The sequence below is a fragment of the Carassius gibelio genome, chromosome B1, assembly GCF_023724105.1.
Source record: "Carassius gibelio isolate Cgi1373 ecotype wild population from Czech Republic chromosome B1, carGib1.2-hapl.c, whole genome shotgun sequence".
Lineage (NCBI taxonomy): Eukaryota > Metazoa > Chordata > Actinopteri > Cypriniformes > Cyprinidae > Carassius > Carassius gibelio.
In genome coordinates this window covers 5672991-5691757 of record NC_068396.1, presented here as the reverse complement: position 1 = coordinate 5691757, position 18767 = coordinate 5672991, and the positions used below count along the sequence as shown (strand labels likewise).

Sequence of the window (18767 nt, the reverse complement as noted above, 5' to 3'; positions counted from 1 at the left end):
TTTTTTAATATTTTTATTCAAATATACACAACATTTTTGTCTATTGTAAAGTATTTTTATTAATTGTTGCACTACTTTTGTAATTGTTGATATTAACAACAACAATAAAAATAATGATAACGGTTTTTTTGTACTTTAAAAAGTTTAAAGTGAGATTCTAATGAGAATTATGAAATTATAATGGAATTTCAAACAATAAAAATAAGAGATAATGTTTTGCTACCAAAATCATTATGGCCCCAAAATAGGCTTCATTTTATTTATGCACAAATTCATTTCTTTTGACTGTGAGGTAAAATGTGACAGAAATATATCAGTGAACAACACTTTAGAAACACCAAAGCATAATATTTACTTGAATCTATTGACAGCCCAAATGATTACTCATTTGAATCATCATTGTTTACTTGACTTTCTGTCAGAAATCACGGTGACATGTTCTCATATTTCATCACACAGGTGGTAATCGAAGGATTTTTTGAGGGTACCAAAGGCCATATCTGGATTGATAACATCCACATGAGTGTAAACACACCACTGGAGGAGTGTACTCGTAAGTGTGCACGTTTCATCTTTTTCTTCCATCATTAGGTTTGTCATTTTGTTGTCCTTAATAGCAACAATAAAAAAATATATAAAAAGTAAATTTGCATTATCTCGACCAGATGTTTCTCCCTGCCACGCTCTTTCTGGTTTCCTGTGAAGTTCATTTTTATCTCTTCATTACAGACGACCATATTCCAGTTCCACCACTCCACCATAATTCATTGAAAATCTCACTCCATAAACCTCTCTATTTACAGTGATCAAACCTTAGCCATCATAGCCACTATCTCAAAGAGCTTCTCAAACATGAAAGGAGGACACACACAAAAAAATACTGCGGCTCGTTGTTTGCCATCAAATGCAAAATGTAGAATCAAATCTAGGCCACAAATGCCCCTGGGCCCGGATGCTAATCTATGTTTCATTATTTCCTTTGCGCTTCTCCTTCCATGTTTGTAAACAGAGATTTTTAACGGAATTAGCTGATAGCCCGAGCTTTTTGAAGATGGATCTCGCACAGAAGCTTTGTGGTTTATGTTCTTAAAGACATCAGAATGTGACCATTTGCTCGCCGCTACTACGATTCCCAGTCCACAACTGGAAACCCTGATTTAGTCATTTTTGGCTTGCAGCATCGCCACTTGGCTCGCTCCGAAGATACGGGAATTGGTGGTTCATTTCGAATCCAAAAATTGGAAGCCTCCTGAGCTCGTGTTCCACCATGCGCGTGCTGTGATTCTTCCCAAAGCATGCTGGGAGAGTTCATGTCGACCCGTGCAGTTCCCGCCAAAAAGAGATCCCCGAAACGCTGACCCCCAAGATAGTTTCTCGTCTTTTTCTAATTGTTTAAGAATTCAAGCAATATTCTCTGTCCCTCCATGTTTGCTCCCCCCAAAAAAACCTTCACAATATGAAAACATCTTGAAAACGGGCTTCTGTGCCAACAAACTGGGAATCAAAATGCCTTATCTGAACACTGAATGGGGGTCCAGATAATATAGATAATTTAGGTGAAGGAAAAATGCTTTTAAGTAATTGCATTTGGAAACAGCACCTGGGTGAATCTCAAAACCTGTTAAGAACATGGTCATCAAGATTTTTTGCATTGTTACATTATTTTCATGACCATTAAGCACCTCATGCAATATTTATACAAATAAAATTAATTAGCAATAGAAGGACCATTTAAAATGATTCAGTGAAAGTAAAAGTGATACATACTTTGATACATTCCTGTATTAATTAGTAAAAAAAAAAAGGTATCTGTATCTGTGTTTGTACAGTATCCGTTCTTAGTAACTATACAGTTTATATGTTTTAATTGGAAAAACAACAAGGTACTAGATTTGTTTGTATTATAATAAATTAATACTAATAATATTAATAATATATATATTCATGGTCCTGTTTTCTTTTAATTGAAGGGTTAAATATTTCAGAAACCATCTTTAGATTGATTTCCTTTGTGTTCTCTGATGTAGGTTATTCAAATACATATATATACATACATATATATATATATATATATATATATATATATATATATATATATATATATATATATATTTTTTTTTTTTTTTTTTTTTTTTTTTTTATTATTCATTGCATGTTTTCAGAGTCATCAGCATCTGCTACAGTAATGCATGGATGTACTCCACTGTTAACCTCACATTGCAGATTAACATTTTGCTCTGTTTGTCTTTCTCGCTTTCTCTGCCTCTCCCCATTTTTCTCTTCCTCATCTAGAGCCTTTTGCCGCGTTCCCTCCAGATATGTCTGGTGAGTTTAAACTCTCTGCCTCGAGTGTGAATGTTTGCACTTCCTGCTCTCTGCCCTGCTCAGCAGTTATTGTTTACAGCGATGATCTAGGGTTCGTTTTACTTCCTAGCATGTGGTATTTATGCAGTGAGTTGAGGAGCCTGGGGTTAGGTCGGTTATTTGAGGTGACCAATCCGTTTTTTTACATATTTAAGGTCCCAGTTGGGAAAGATGCTCAAACATGGGCTGTCAGCTGGCTGCTGAACCCATGAGGCTGATCTGCCACAATGTGACACAATTTGGCATTCAAGGAATAGTTCCTCTGGAATACCAAGAAAATTCACCTTCATGTCACTTAAAAATTGTATGACTTTTTTCTTGCATGAAATATTCCAGTCATTATTCGCTGAACATCATCCTTTCTGTCATATCTCTCAAATCTATTTGAGGTTGTGTCAATATTGTATCGTTTGATGTCATTTGCTATTCGTAGCAGTCCAAACCAGATGGGTATCCTGTCAGTCTATTTTAGAGGCATCTTCTCCATTCAGCCATGCTAACACTTGTGCATTCCTATGGAGAGCCTTGGACATGTTTTAGGTTTAACCATTTGATCAGACTTTAGTTTGTGGACCAATTCCCACTTTTAACTATTACCTACAGCTACGGCCTCAGTAAACTCCTATTTTTCTGCTTATTAATAGTTAGTAAGGTAGTTGTTTAAGTTTAAGTATAGGGTAAGATTAAGGGATCTAAAATGCTGTTTACAGTATAAGGCATTAGTATGTGCTTTATAAGTACTAATAAACAGCCAATATGCTAGTAATGTACATGCTAATATGCAACTAGTTAATAGTGACAACCGGTCCCTAAACTAAAGTGTTACCAAAGAAACTGAAACTATATTCATCGTCTATAGAAACTCTCGGAAATGTATATAATGTATCTAAATCTGTCTGCTAAAGGAACTCCTTTGTGACTCATTGGATGGCAAATAATGCAAAAAAATAAATAAAAAAAAATAAAGGAAAATAGTTCATAGGTTCATATGTAAAGGCATGTCTGTTTTATTGGCGTCATTTAAACTCCAAAACACACATTTTATTTTTATGAATAGCTGATCCTGTGCTCTGCCTGATCCTCCAAAAATGTTATTTTAGATAAAACATGGACAGCTATAAATTAATTCTTTGTTGAGCTGTTGAAGAAAAGCCTGTATGCTTCTAGAATGCATTCATTTAAAAAAATTGGTACCTGGTCCAGAAAGAAATGTAATCATCATCTAATGATTTTTTCATCATTAATGATGATCTTTAATCACAAACGACTACAAAAGGCATGGGGATTGTGAGAAAAGTGTAGGATCCCTTGAAACCCCAGTATTTGTCAGTGTGTATGGACACATAGACATGGACTGCAGTCCAACACAGGACACCAAAGCAGTATGATGTTTATATATATATACAGACATCCCAACCTGCAAAAAGTCATTTCAGGGAGGTATCCCGAAGAGTTTGTTGTTTTCATGTAGCCTTGGCAACTAGCCTGAATAATATGCAGATGAAATTAAACTTGTCAACTCACCTCAACATGCCTTTTGCAATCATATAACCCGCCATGGGCAATGGTTGAGCAAGACTGTCATTATGTTTTACATCTATAAGACAGGGGTACACTTTCGTGTAGTCTGCCGTAAAATGTGTCTTATACTTTTTTTTTCTTTTTTTTTTGTGGCACTTTCCCTCTGCCATGGTGCTCCTGTTTCTAGATAGACATAACTGATTAATTTTGTTCGGGAGAAGAGATAAAAGCCCGCACACACTGACAATTGATTGGTTGATTTGCAGAAACAGGCCAATCAGGATGCTCTCTGTCTGACATGCGCTTCGCAAACACGCACATTAGCATACACACGCAAGGTCTCTCGCTCCCTCTCCCTCTCTGCCGTGCGCGCGCTACACGGTTTGAAACACAGTATCTGTTTCGCATGCGCGCTTTTGCTCGCTCAGTCTAGATTCCGGGAGATTTTAACTAATTTGCGGGTCTCAGGGAGCCGCTTTCAATATGCGGGAGACTCCCGGAACTTCCGGGAGACTTGGGATGTCTGTGTGTGTGTGTGTGTGTATATATATATATATATATATATATATATATATATATATATATATATATATATATATATATATATATATATATATATATATATATATATATATATATATATATATATATATATATATATTTAACTTTAACTTAACTTAAGTTGTTATTTATTTGTCATATTATATAACTATATTATATTATTATATATCTTTCTAAATGTATTAATTTATGTATTCATTTTAGTGCTGTCAAACAATTAATTGCGATATAAATTTTTTTTACATATAAATTTAACAGATTATTATATATAAATATATTTAATATAGATAATATATATAAATATATTTAATATATATATAATATATATATATAATATATATATATAATATATATAAATATATTTTAATATATTTAATATATTAATCTGTTTATTGCAATTATTATTATTTTTTTTTTATTATTTTTTTTTTAACTTGGATTCTTGCATTGGCAGGAATACCCAAACAAGCTACCGGCATATTAGCACCTCCACTTTCTTTTGTGAAAAGAGTGTCAATAAAAGACACAGGCAGAGCCAAGTCACTCTCCTTAATGAGTGGCTCAGTCATGCTCCGTAGCTGAATATAGCATAACAAGATGTCTGCCTGTGCCGGGTTCTGCTCAGATGGCAGCATTGCATCAGAGACTCAGGGTATGTCTCCTTGGAGTCTCTGGAGAACTGTTTTTTGGTGTCATTCTTTTCTCGAATGTTCGCTTCTCACATGGTGCTTACTAATCTGTGAGATAGACAAAGCAGGGCTGACAAAAACCTCTGCTTCCACTTGTTGTGTAATCATAATAGTTGTTACTATTTTGGCTGTTTTCGTCGAGGTGTAGGGTTATTTGGCAATCCATTTCTTTGTTTTTATTTTCAGTGTTTCAGAAATTGCTCAAAGCTGTATCAATTTAAAGTCATCATGCGGCGCTTCACCTTGGCTTTCTAGAGCAGCTGAACTCATCTGGTAGTGCTGTGGTTGGTGTGAAAATTAGCCTATCACAAGCCTGGTTTAATGGTTGAAATTTATCTGAGAAACTGAATGTATGCATATTTAGCCATAAATCTATAATGACTTGCATCTGTACTTTAGTTGTATATACTGATGTTATGTTTTATTTCATTTATATTGTATTTACTTTTTTAACTTAACTTAAGTTGTTATTTATTTGTCATATTATATAACTATATTATATTATTATATATCTTTCTAAATGTATTAATTTATGTATTCATTTTAGTGCTGTCAAACAATTAATTGCGATTAATCGCATCCAAAATAAAAACTAATTGTTTAAATAATATATGTGCATATTTATTATGTGTATATAAAGACACACATACAGCATAAATTTTGAAAATATTTAGATGTATTCACATGTTTGTATTTATATTCATATAAATTATATCATATATATCCCCCTTTCATGTAAAGTGCTTTGTAATATAAATTACATATAAATTTAACAGATTATTATTATATTATATATAAACATATTTAATATAGATAATATATATATAAATAAATGTTATATATATATATATATATATATATATATATATATATATATATATATATATATATATATATATATATATATATATATATATATATATATATATATATATATATACACATATACATGCATGTGTGTGTGTATTTATATATCCATAATAAACATACACAGTACACATCATCAGATTTCCACATAGTCACATTGGGTCTCTCTAAATCTCAGTTGTGATCCTATTCTGATATAGTGGTGCATCAAGATGTATTTGACGAAGTTGGCGATGCCCAACCCTATTAAAAACTCAGATATCTGTCAGCATTCTGCAAGAACCAGAAGACTGAACCGAGGGAGAACAGAATGCATGTGCCTCTGCTTGGCAAAACAGCCTTTTGTTTTGAATGCAGCCCCAATGTACCCCTAAGACATAACGGTTTGGAGAACTACCAGCACTTGTAGTCTTGTATCCACCTGCCCTTTGATTAGTCCTGGAGAGAGACTTGTCCCAAAATACAGCATGCTAAACAAAATACAGTTTGATTCATAGTATGGCATTCCCACTCCCCAGGACTAGAGTGGGGCAGTCTTTATTTGCAACATGCTTGCAGTCTGACTCAGGTGCCTATTTGAAAGCATGTTACATAACAGCACTGCATTCACTCCAATTGTTTCAATGTACATGCCTCTATGCAAACCGAACATAGATCCTAAACAACTATTCTGCTACTGGAAAGCGGTTATGTCATGGCGATTTCGAACAGTGAAACATGGAGCATGAAGCTTATGCCAAAACAGTCAATACAGCATCTTTCATGGCATTAGTGTGTTTGCTTTTGAACCTAGCAGTAGTGTGGCGTCTTTCACAGTTTGTATATCTCTCCACCAGGGGGAGCCCTACCAGGCAAGAGTGAGCCAACAATAGATACGCTGTCAGTACCACCCGTTTTGCCCAACTGGTATTACGTAATGGCTGGTGGAGGAGCCATCTTGTTCCTGCTCATTGTCATTGTCATGGCCATTAGCTGTCGCCATCTTACGGCCAGGAGGAACCAACCCACAATGGCCTACTACAGCCCCCACAATGCACATTATCCGAACGGCGGCCTGCACAGGGCTGGGGTGACGCCCAAGTTGACTGTATGGGTTGAGAAGGGTGATGGGAATTCCTACTGGTGACCACCTGGACTAAAGGTTTAGAGGTTTACCTGCAAATGCTGACTTCCTAAAGGAAGTCCTTGACAAATGCAGATCTCAGACTGAAGAGTTGGAGGAGAAACTCAAAGAACGCTCTCAGATGCTTGGATTCGAATGCATCCAGATGAATCCAACACTTTGATTTCTGTGTTCTGTTCTGTTCTGTTCTTTTCTTTCTTGGATAGTGACGACCCTGTCTTACTAGCGTGCTCAGCTTGTTTACGACATCTAGCCAGCTCGTATTTATCTGGAGGGAACTTCTCCAAGAGCAAATCTGTATCTGGCCTCTTGATGAACGCCTAGCCAAGAGAACGTGTTATCCAATGACCTCAATCACTGATCCTGGACTGACTTTGATCCAATGTGCTGTACTTATGTTAAATCAATGCGACTGGACAAGGTCAGAACATCGGTGACTTCAGAGCTGTTGTGGTCATGCCACAATGTTTGCACTTTGACTAGTCCCTGAGATTGATTACGAGTACTTTACCTGATTAGAGCAGAACATGGGAACAGACCTTTGGTGGAAGAGAGAATATGAAGCTTTCAGATGCATTTAAGCATATGGGCGAGGCTCCATTACTGAGAATGTGCTTCTTAGCACTTTTTGAATACAAAGCAAGCATGATTTAATTAGTAATAAGGGAAGGTGAAGTATTGCTTAAAAGGTTTCTGCATGTAAACAACTTAAGTCTGATAAATGGAGAGTCCACCTAAGATGATATAAACATATGGTGTCATAATGAACACTGCCTTTAAAGTCAACATGAAATCAAAATTGAGTCTTATTGTGAACAGTTAATCAATGCATTGTCATTACAAAGAGAAAAATGCTTGTGTAATGAGTTTATTTTTTTTACTTATGTAACTTAGATCATACCAATTACTGGTTAATGTTATTGGCAACAACTGTTTTAGGCTGCAGTTGTATGTAACACAGCCTTTCTTAAAACCTTGCCAATATTTACCGCGGTAAATTAATGCCAGATAAAAATAAAAAAGCCTCACTGAAAATAGCAGGAAGAATGTGCAAACTCACTTTTAGACTCTGTCCTTGTATGAAACGCCATATTTTCACCATTCAATCAATTCTCACAGAATAAGTCCCATCTAAAAGTTGTTCATTATGGAACTAAAATGCACTGCAAATGTTCTTTCATGTTGACTTTAAACATTTTATTAGGCATGGTTTTATATCAATGATGTGCTCAACTTAAAATGAAGGGATGGCGGCATCAGTGAGATAAGAGAATTATGTGAAAGAGGGATTCAGCAAGGGAGTCTTCATGTTTTGTGTTTGTTTCTGTGTTCTCTGTGGCAGTATCTAGGTTATTCCTTTCTATCTTGCATTTCTCACATTCGTTTCCCAAAGATCCCCTAAAACTGTGTTGGCGTGTGTTATTCTGAGCGAACGTTTGCTGGTGCGGAGGCTCCAAAAACAAGTCCCATAAACAAAGACAGCTGTTTCCTTTCTCCGTCTCCACGCTATGAAGAAGCACTGAGCGCTGGGGTGGGAGAGAACTTGCGCAGATATCAACACCTGGTAGCAATTTTGGTTCATTGAAGCATCGTGAAGCTTCAGGAGTGATTAGCATTGAATGCTGTCCAAGATTGCCATATGCTTTTTCATAGCCATGTTGAATCATTTACTGAATTGAGTTGTCATTGAGTTTTATAGGTTATATTAATCAGTTCTGTATTAGGACAGGGGAGTGTCACGAACATACTGTGACAGTACCATTTGATTATTATATAGTATTGCAGTGCTACTCCAAGGTATTACCTTAGTACACAAGTCCAAAGGGGTAACCGTTTTAAAGGAATAGGTCTCCCCAAAATGAAAACTTAATGCAATGTTATTTATTATGACTTCCTTTCTTCTAAGACAAAAGGAAATGTTTTAAAGAATTTTCATTATGCAACTCTATGTAAGTGAAAAGGATTTCACCATATATCATTTTGTATGGAACCACAGGATATATTTATGTGAGCAAAAATAAAGCCATTATTTGCTCAAAACTAATTTGCATTGGTGTTTAATCAAGTACGGTGGCAAATTTGACATTAGTGATGTTCAATGATAGCCCATGTTCAACCCCTTTCGTGTTTTCATTTTATAGAAAAAGTTTAAACATTTCCTTTTGTCTTTCACATATGAAAGAAAGGTATGCAGGTTTGGAACGACTTGAGTAAATGATTACCGAATTATCATTTTCATGTGAACTATGCCTTTAAGAATATTCTGCAGATCTAGAAAAAGCATTTCAAAGGTCTTCATGTCGATATAAGAAGTATAGAGCTGTTCAAAATGGAAATAAAAGGATAAAGACCCTTGGCTCCTGCGGGGCTTTTTAATGCCATTTCCTGCTGTGAGGTGGTAAGAGATGTTTTGGCACCGTCATGCAATGTGCTTTTAAAGCAGCCACTTTATCTCTCTTTTCTTTCCTAAACCGTGTCCCCCTTTCTTTCTTCACTCTTAATATTTTTTAATTAGTTAATGGACCAGATACCATTTATTAAAGCTGCTAAAGGCGTTCAGTCTCCCGCCCCGTGTCTCTCGTCGACTCGGGAAACCACATTAATGAGTGCGAGTGCTCTCTCTCGAGAACACCGTCAACACGTCACCCAGCGAGGTGTGATGCCAAACAGCCATTCTTCTCGGGCTCTTAAATGCATCGCGTATCCTGAACCGAGAATACTTCTAATAAAGCAAAACAGTCTATTTTTCAAAGAGCGGAGGATTGAGGTTGATGTTCACACCCCTGCCGATGTCTGCTCGGATCCGAATGGCTCATGCTAACTGTACTTTTGGACACGGCATCTCAGGGGTTGTCGAACAATCGACATCATTCTCCTCGGTGGTGGGGAGTTGGGTAGAATAGATCGCTCACAATGGATCCAGTCAGGCTACCGCCTTCACATCCTTGGTGTGCGAGCTCTCACATTGATTTCTTTGCTTTTAGACACATTGTGCTCTGACTTGGACATTTTTGGAACAAAGCGACCTGATCCATAAAGCCATCTGAAAATTATGGGCCTTTTATTACACCGCAAAGCTTACTTAGGCGGTGGTGATGCTTCTGTACCAGACTATGAATTTAATCATAATAATGAGGATGATGATGATAATGCACTTTGCTTTATTAAAAAGTACCTTCTAACTGTGGTCAGCCTATACCTCAACTTTGAAATGAGTAAATTGTTTAAAATGCGAATGTGAACAGAATATTTTTTTGCTTGATGAATTTGTGTCTTGAAAACCTGCTTTTAAAATGTGACAATAAAATCTTATTTTTTTAATCCTCACTTCTTTTTATATCTATTTATATCAGAGCAGTAACAATAGACGTTGGCCTATTTTTGCTGCTATATTTGTGTGTTCCCTTAATGTTTAAATGCTGGTGTGCTTCAATTAGTAATTATGTAGGTCACATGATGTTATTCTCTGTACCCTGTAATTATGTTACATATCTTGTGACCCTTTAATAATTTTATTACTTAGCCTCATGTCTCAAAATATACTTATTTAGATCTCTGTCAATCCAAGGCCCGATACTTTACGCAAGCACATGTATGCAAACACTTTGAGTGACACAGACTCTGTTTTACAGGTTATTGTATAATATTAGGTATTAGTGTAAATTAGCAAGTTTTCTGAAGTTAGATACTGTGTATTGTTGATGTGTTTAGAGCTAGTTATCTGAATAATCAAATGTTATGATGTGAAGATGACTTTAATGCCCTATTGTGTACTGAAGTTTGTTAATAATGCAAATTTTTATTCATTAATACATATATGATTGTGAATATGCACTTATTGGCCACAAAACACTTTATTTTGTGTCATATTATATATTTCAATACAATGTTTACATTTCTGTCCACAGTTAAAAAACCAGCGGTTGGAAATGGGCGTATCTCGAATGAGAAGGACCACATAAATGCAGGTTAGTTCACAGAGCATCTGTGCATATGTTTGTAAGGGTTGAGATGACATCCTACAGTTTGTTTGTGTGGGTATGTACATGTTTGTTCATACTCGCATCGCCCTCACCCTTCATTTCTGCAGAAAAAAACCCATCTGCAGTTATCAGACTTTCCGCCCCTTCCCTTTCCGCTATCACACAGTTGGAATCCATCTAACTCATAAAGATGTCTTTGTTTTGGCTCTTAAATAAATAAATAAAAAAGACAAGGACGAGTTAATTACCCACCCGAAATCTGTTCATCCTTATAGACTGTCAACCCCCCTCCGTCTGTCTTCTTTTCACTTTCCCTGACTTCCTTTATCGATGTCTTCCATCTTTTTCTCATTTTCCCCCTACTCTAATACAATGTAATGAAGTCTGTTTAGCTTACACTCTACACAAGCTGTCAATCACCTCAGAAGCCATTTGTTGGAACTAAAAGGGCAAAAGCTTTAACAAAATGCAACAGATATCAGTCAAAGTGCAAAAGCAGCTCAGCTGGTGCGAGTTTTGGCATCAGCTCGCTGTCAAAAGCAGCCTAATTAAGCCTAAAGCAAGCGCTAGCAAGGCACAGGGTGCCACAAAAGAGTTTACGGCTTAGTTTTGTCAGCTGAAAACAACCATGCCGACAGAATTCTCACACAGACCAAGCCATTAGTTAGGATCTTCCTCCATAGGATACTGTGTGGGAAAACAAACACAAAAACTTCTGTTTAGCCTTCAAAGGCTGTAGTGTTGAACAAAATATTCTTAGGAAAACAAGTCATATAAGTACAGTAATTGCACATTATACCATGGTATTATTTTAAGTACTTTGAAGTACCATGGTATTTACTTCAAAATACTTCAAAGAATACATTGTAAATATGTTAATGGTAAAACATGTTAATCATTGTCCTTTTTCAATTACATATTCTACTATTGAATATTGAATATGTGACATACTGTGGTATTCTTGAAAGTACCTTGGTTTAAGAAAACAAAATGTGGTACATGAATTTAAGTATCATGGTACGTATATCTCAAAGTACCATGATATTACCTTATGATGCTGTCACTCTACCACGGTATCAACACAGTACTTTTTGTAACTATACCAGCTGATACAATCACTATATATTTTGTGGGAGATTACATTCTTTTAAAGAATACCATGGTCTTAACACAAAAATCATGGTAGTACCATGGTACTTTTTCACTTAGTTTGACCTGGTAGTCCTTTTATTTTTGGACATGTGCCATGTCAGTGCAATAGTACTCTTCTAAAACGCCAAAGTACCTCAAAGAATACCATGTTAGTACTTTGTCACTTAAAGAAATGTTTGCCATGTTAGTACCATGGTTTTATTGAAAACTAGCATGGTTAACCATTTAAAACCATGGGGTAGCTGAATTTCGATATCATGGTTTAAAATAGTACCGTCTGATGCTTCACTGTAACATGGTACTACCACAGTAATTTTTTTGAAGGCTACCATTTAATACCATCAATATATTTGGTGGGAGATCAGACTCCTTTAAATACAACCATGACATTACCATTGTATTAAGTCCAAAAGCAAAAGTTTATGTACATGAGATTGTAAAGAACGTTCTTTTTATGTGCCCTCCCATCCTCTTGTTGTTGTAGGTTTCCAGTTTCCAGAGTGGAGCACAGCCGAAACGCCATCTGAGCCTCCAGTGACACATGTGGTTGATAAGGACAACACTTGGCTGTATTCTCTGGACCCCATTCTCCTGACCATCATCGTCATGAGTTCTCTGGGCGTTCTTCTAGGTGCTGTGTGCGCTGGCCTCCTTCTTTACTGCACCTGCTCATACGGCGGCTTGACGTCACGCTCGTCCACTACTTTGGAGAACTACAACTTCGAGCTGTATGATGGGATTAAGCACAAAGTAAAGCTTAACCAACAGCGCTGCTGCTCCGAGGCTTGAGGAGAACAGATGGGGAGATATCAAGTATCCTAAAATGACCTCAAAGTAACCCGATTTGACTCTTTGAAGAGACGAGCCTCATCTCTTAGTATTCCTGGAATGCATGTCCATCTCAGCTGGAGAGCTCCTAGACTTAACTTCTCCTGGAGCTTATTTTCCAAGCAGTTGTGCTTATTTAGCTCTAATGCTGCTGCCAAGGACTTCCTCGTCTTTCACTGGATTACATCAAAAGTGGAGAGTTTGGAGCTGCAAGGATTGAAACCCTTTCCAGGGCCCAGCCTCAAAATAAATGTCGATACATATCAATGTTCTCCTATTCCAAAAAGATGAGAGTATATCAGTTTAGATTTCTAAGAGGTCTAGTTTTTAAAGTGGGAGATCTATGGCTGGACTTTAGAGCTACAAAGGTCTGCCCACCATCATTCCCAAAAGTACATTTGTGGCCTACGATGTGGTGCATTGTTTGTAAAGGCTTTGGTGGGTTTAATGTTGCTTTATTGTTTTTCCCTCGCAGAGAAGTTCAGTAGCCCAGGGTGATTATACGTCATTATTATTGTGTGTTTACAACCCATTGCTTTCAGCCAACCATTTTGTTTCTCTTGTCACTCTGACAGTTTGGAAATGGAAAAGTAAGACAGATTGAGGGTTCTTAGATTTAGTTTTCGGCAAAGTGTGTTTTGTGGATTGTGTTTTGAAAAAAAAAGGCACCACACTTGTTTAAAACAACTGAGGATTTTGTCAGTGCAACCTATGGATTGCTGTAACTGGGAGACAGGACTGACAAGCTCATGTGCTTTGAGCTAGCAAACAGGCATTAAATAATGTGAAACAAGGGTTGAAAGTCTGACAGATATACTGAAGGATGGGTTTGAAATACAATTTCTCTTATTTTTACTCTGGGCATTAAATAATGCTACAGTTATTAACTCAGAGAGATTCAGGTCCACTTCTTGTATTTAAAGAAAAAAAGACTAAATCTAGTGGTGCAATATATCTTGGCTCTTGGGTCAAACAGATATTTTTCACCTCAAAATTAATGTTTAAAGGGTCTGTAAGAGGTAAAATAGTTTAGATTTGGATCAATTTGAAGTGAAAAAAAAGTGTAAGCAAAAATATTTAATATATTTTCTTGAAATCCTTATTGAGATGCCTAGATAAGTGTTCCAAAACCTGTCAGCGGTGACCAACATTAATTCAACTTAAAACATAAATGAAAATAAAAAACATTTTGCTGTTCTTTTAGGTTATGTGAAAACATTATAGGACCTAACACAGAGGCTTGAGGAACACCAATGCTTTCAAATGTACATCATACAGCAGTTCTTTCCTCTGTTTCATTCCAAATCGATATTTTCCTCTCTTTTACAAAATTTTATGTTTCCATGCTTAGGCTTTATGTTAACAGGAGACAGGTTTGGTTGTAAATCTGCTCCCCTGTGGTTTTCAAAGACTAGAAAAGGGTTGAAGACAGATGCCGTAAATCTTTACCTACTTGCTCAGATGTGATTTCTTACCCTCGTACGTGCTCAAAAACGCATCCTTGGAGTTGGTGGAAATAAATACACCCAAAGCACACTACATCTCTGCAGAATAAGACACACAATGAGAGTCTGGGATCTTTTTTTTTTTGAGTTTTGAGGCACTAACAGGTGAGCCTAGATGTTTCTACTGAACCCTGCTTGATCCATACACGTACTTCTTATCTTCTTGAAGACTCTTGCTACTGGACCCCTGGACTTTTGCAAGTGCCTTGGAGCTACTCTGTTCCAGCCTCTGCTCTGGACCTGAAAAAAAGACTGCTTTGGAGCATTCGTCTGTCTTAAACACTCAAAATACTTGAGAATCACAACACTGGGTATAATTCCAGTCTCTCTTTGGACACTTTGTACAGAAAATGTGCTTTTTATGATGATGATTATTGTTATTATGATTATTTAATAAAGGATTGTTAACATATTGGGTTGATATGGCGTTGAACATTTCAAGGTGGATCCATGAGGAACATCAGTTTGATGTTTTACGAGTCTAGAGTTTTGAAGTTACAAGAGCAAGGGCTTATGGGATTGATAAATGAGTAGAATACTTATTGCTCAACATGCTCACACACATGCAACTAATATTACAAATACCAGACCAGTACATAACCTCCACTGACAACAAAAGGAGTCCATCAATAGAACCTTTGACTCTACTAAATATCAACACATTCAGTCATAAAACACATACAAACTTACTCTCGCTTTCTCTTTCCAGCTATGTCTGCTACAGTTTCTCTCATCTCCCCATGGGCTCCCATTAGCGCGGACCTTCAGTCGCCTTCATTTAGGGGCTCACAACATCAAAGCTTTGAAGTGCCTTACTGTTCCACCCCCTAAAGTTCCCTTCATCCCTCCACCTCATACAACCACCCAGTTGCATCCATTTAACTATTTCTCTACCTTAGCTTCCTTTCTGCTTCATAGTGTGCCTGCCTTTGCCTTTACCACTCTGGATGTTTCACTGACTAATGATGGGAACAGTGAAATACAGTCTATTAAGGTCAATCAAATCAGCTTCGCTCAAGATCCCAAGAATACTAGTAGTATTGGAATTGTGTGGGTTTTGCTAAATGTGTGTCAAATTGAGGTAATCTACAGTATGTTGTTGTAGTCCCTTAAAAAATATTATATAATTCTCTTATAATTAATTACACTAAATTAAATGGACTGCCGCATAGAAATGTAGGACACAGAAACTTCCAAGAAAAAAGGGTCACCCATATGGACATCATCAGACTCTGGACACGGACTATAAACTGCAAATACTGTAGTCAAACTTTGATCATGATCTAGATCTAGAGGAATATTATTTACCATTCCCACGCTTCATATTGCTCCAGAGATCAAAATTTTGACTAGCACATCAGTCATTTCAAATGTAGAGTCCCTAAAAGCCATTTTGAAGAAATACATCAGTGGTTTTGTAGACTGGAATAACATGATTTCCAAATATTTTAAAATGTTCTATTGGCTGATTCTTGATTAATGAAGTTCTGTCTTTAAACTCAATACAAGGCATCTGGATGTGTGGCTTTGATCGGCAAACTGGACTGAGTGATGGTGAACCAGGAAATTGCTCCAAGGAGCCCGGCCGTCGGGCTCTGCTTTTCCACCCAAATTATTCTAAACTTTTGTTTCGTAAATGTTTTCCCTCCCTGTCAGATTGAAATCTAATTCTCCACTGGGGCCCTGCTAGCGAAGATCAGAGAGCTTTCCCTCTTTCTCAGTAAGCCGGACTTTCCATCAAAGTTCAGCCTTGCATGCTTGAAGCTTGTAGGTGATCAGCTTTTGAAGGGGGCGCACTAAGAAATACAAAGAGTGCACAGCCAATTCATCTCCAGAGAACTTGACAAATGATGGAGAACTAGAGGCACGCAACTGTACTCCTCCATTCCCCGCTGGTTATTGAGACTAATGTCAGTTTCTGATGTAAAGGATTTGGTGCATCTGAACGACTCCATTGAGGGAGGGCTTTCATGTTGCAAATTATTCATTTGCTTTAACGATTTTAGCAGATGCTGTTTCTTAGCAAGGTCAATGCACGACATCCTCAGTCTGGTTGGTTTCACATCAGAACAGATGCAGAAACATTTAAGACCAAGAGTTCATGGTTTCTATCTTTAAAAACAGCATATTGTGCCACTGAGTGTCAGTAACAACACGACATGCTCTACTGGTAATATTCATGCCAGCATTACTTCCTCTGCTCTGTCCTTGTACATCCACAGATGAAATTATTTCCAAGCACCGGAGGTCAGAGGAAATATTTTTAAAAATGTTTCAGTGACCCTTAGTAACTCTCAGTGGAAGCAGTGAGTGGAAAAACCTCGATATGATTTTGCCAAATCAAACATGATCTGCTAATCCTGCAAAAACAATTATGAATAAATACTTAATTGCAATTATGAATACATATAAATAATGAATGATAAATATATTATACAGTACTTCCTATGCATATTTCTGATTATTATTATTATTATTATTATTATTATTATATTATTTTTATTTTTATATGTTTATATAATTTTATTATGAGTTTGACATTGCTCCTTTTATGTCATCTGTACTGAAATATTTTACTGTTTCTCTGTTGCATTTTAAATTCTTGCTTATTAAGAATGTTCCAAATTAGTTACGGTTCTGGTACAGTTAGGATGCTGTCTAAGTAGTCATAAGTCAAAAAGACATCTCTGGGTTTTGGAACAGAACAAAATAAGGTTGATCTAAGAACTTGAAAAATCATGGTCACTGATTAGGGGATAAGACAAGAATGTAACTCTATAAAGCATGAATCAGCATCTTTATTTATCAGATGAAAGTTTACATCGTCTGTCTAATAGTACAAATTAATTTCCCACATGTATACCTTTCCCTATCTCAGGCTCTGTTTGGGCCTTTGGCTCACTCAGCAGGGGCGTAGCAGCCATTTTAAAAGTGGGGGGGACAGCTGTATGGTGATTTGACCCAAAGCTTATGTTCATAATAAATTCTAAATAGAATACCAATTGGCATTTTACTTTTTCAAATTTGGGAACACGACATGATAGCTTACAGGAACCTATTTTTGTTAAATCATACTCGAAATTTAAAAATACTGCAGGACTTTGAGACCAATGGGAGACCATCTATAATTTTTTTTTTTTTTTTTTTATGAAATAAAGATATTTTATGATATTTACAATATTTCAGTTGCACTACATTTGAACAATAACTTCTTTTTTTTAAACAGTTGGACAAAAACAGGTGTTAAATGAGTATACAGATTACATCTACAGTAATTTTATACAACATACATTTTATGAAAAATATGAGACAGATAATCTGTGAATAAATCAAGCTCCTCTGGCTCCTCCCAGTGTCCTATTGCCATTTGCAGAAATACATCGCTCCCGGTAAAAATCAACCAATCAGAGCTGCGGTCCGTAACTTTGTTTGTGTTCAGAATGTAGAAAAATTTATATAATAAGCGAGTACAACATGAATCTATTTTCCAAACCGTGTTTTTGGCTTGTCCTGAATCACTAGGGTGCACCTATAATAAGTGTTTATATTCGGACTATTTTAGATTGCTTCGGGGATACCGCGGCGGAGTAACCCAGATACAAATCTCACCTGTTCACATTCTGAAGAGGTTGAGCAACTGCTCCCTCTCTCTGCCAGTGACGTCACAGCCTGCCTTTCCTACAGACTAGTTAGGACATAAAGTAACAGTTATGAATTAAAAGAATAAAATTTGATAAAGTATTTTAAGATATTCGTTGCAAAACAAATATGATTTATTGTGAAATGATAATTTTACTCCGCGAGCAGCACGTAGACAAACAAAAGACAGCAGAAACCAATAATATTGTTACGTCTTATTTAGCAGACGCTTTTATCCAAAGTGACAATTAGGAGAGCATTTAACACACTGAATCCGGCGCGACGTGACGAGGTCCATACGGGTTCAATAGGTTAAATCATAACATGAAAACTTTATCGCGCGATTCGTGTCATCGCGACATACTGTAACATACTTACAGTGTGTGTTTGAAAAAAGGATGTAATCGTCCTTTACTTTTTTTCCGGGGTGCATTTGATCCCAGACGGCCTAATAGCAAAGTGAACAAACGAACGAACGAAAATTCAGAAGAGCAACAAGAGATTTGAAGCTCATAGCAGACGCGCCCAGGAGATG

At 36.6% G+C, this 18767-nt stretch overlaps 1 protein-coding gene across 3 annotated transcripts in view; it reads left to right on the top strand.

The window, feature by feature from the left end:
• nrp2a (neuropilin 2a) overlaps positions 1 to 15005 on the top strand; it is a 75227-nt gene extending 60222 nt beyond the window's left edge. The window contains exons 14-17 of one of the 3 annotated variants that reach the window (XM_052545523.1): positions 460 to 553; positions 2293 to 2325; positions 11034 to 11093; positions 12745 to 15005. In XM_052545523.1, the coding sequence (XP_052401483.1) occupies positions 460 to 553; positions 2293 to 2325; positions 11034 to 11093; positions 12745 to 13049 (492 nt within the window). In that variant the 3' untranslated portion in view covers positions 13050 to 15005. Of the gene's footprint in view, positions 1 to 459; positions 554 to 2292; positions 2326 to 6838; positions 10453 to 11033; positions 11094 to 12744 lie in introns of those variants that run through there. The other 2 variants (XM_052545524.1, XM_052545525.1) reach the window with 2 other exon arrangements.
• The last annotated feature ends 3762 nt before the right edge of the window (positions 15006 to 18767 follow it).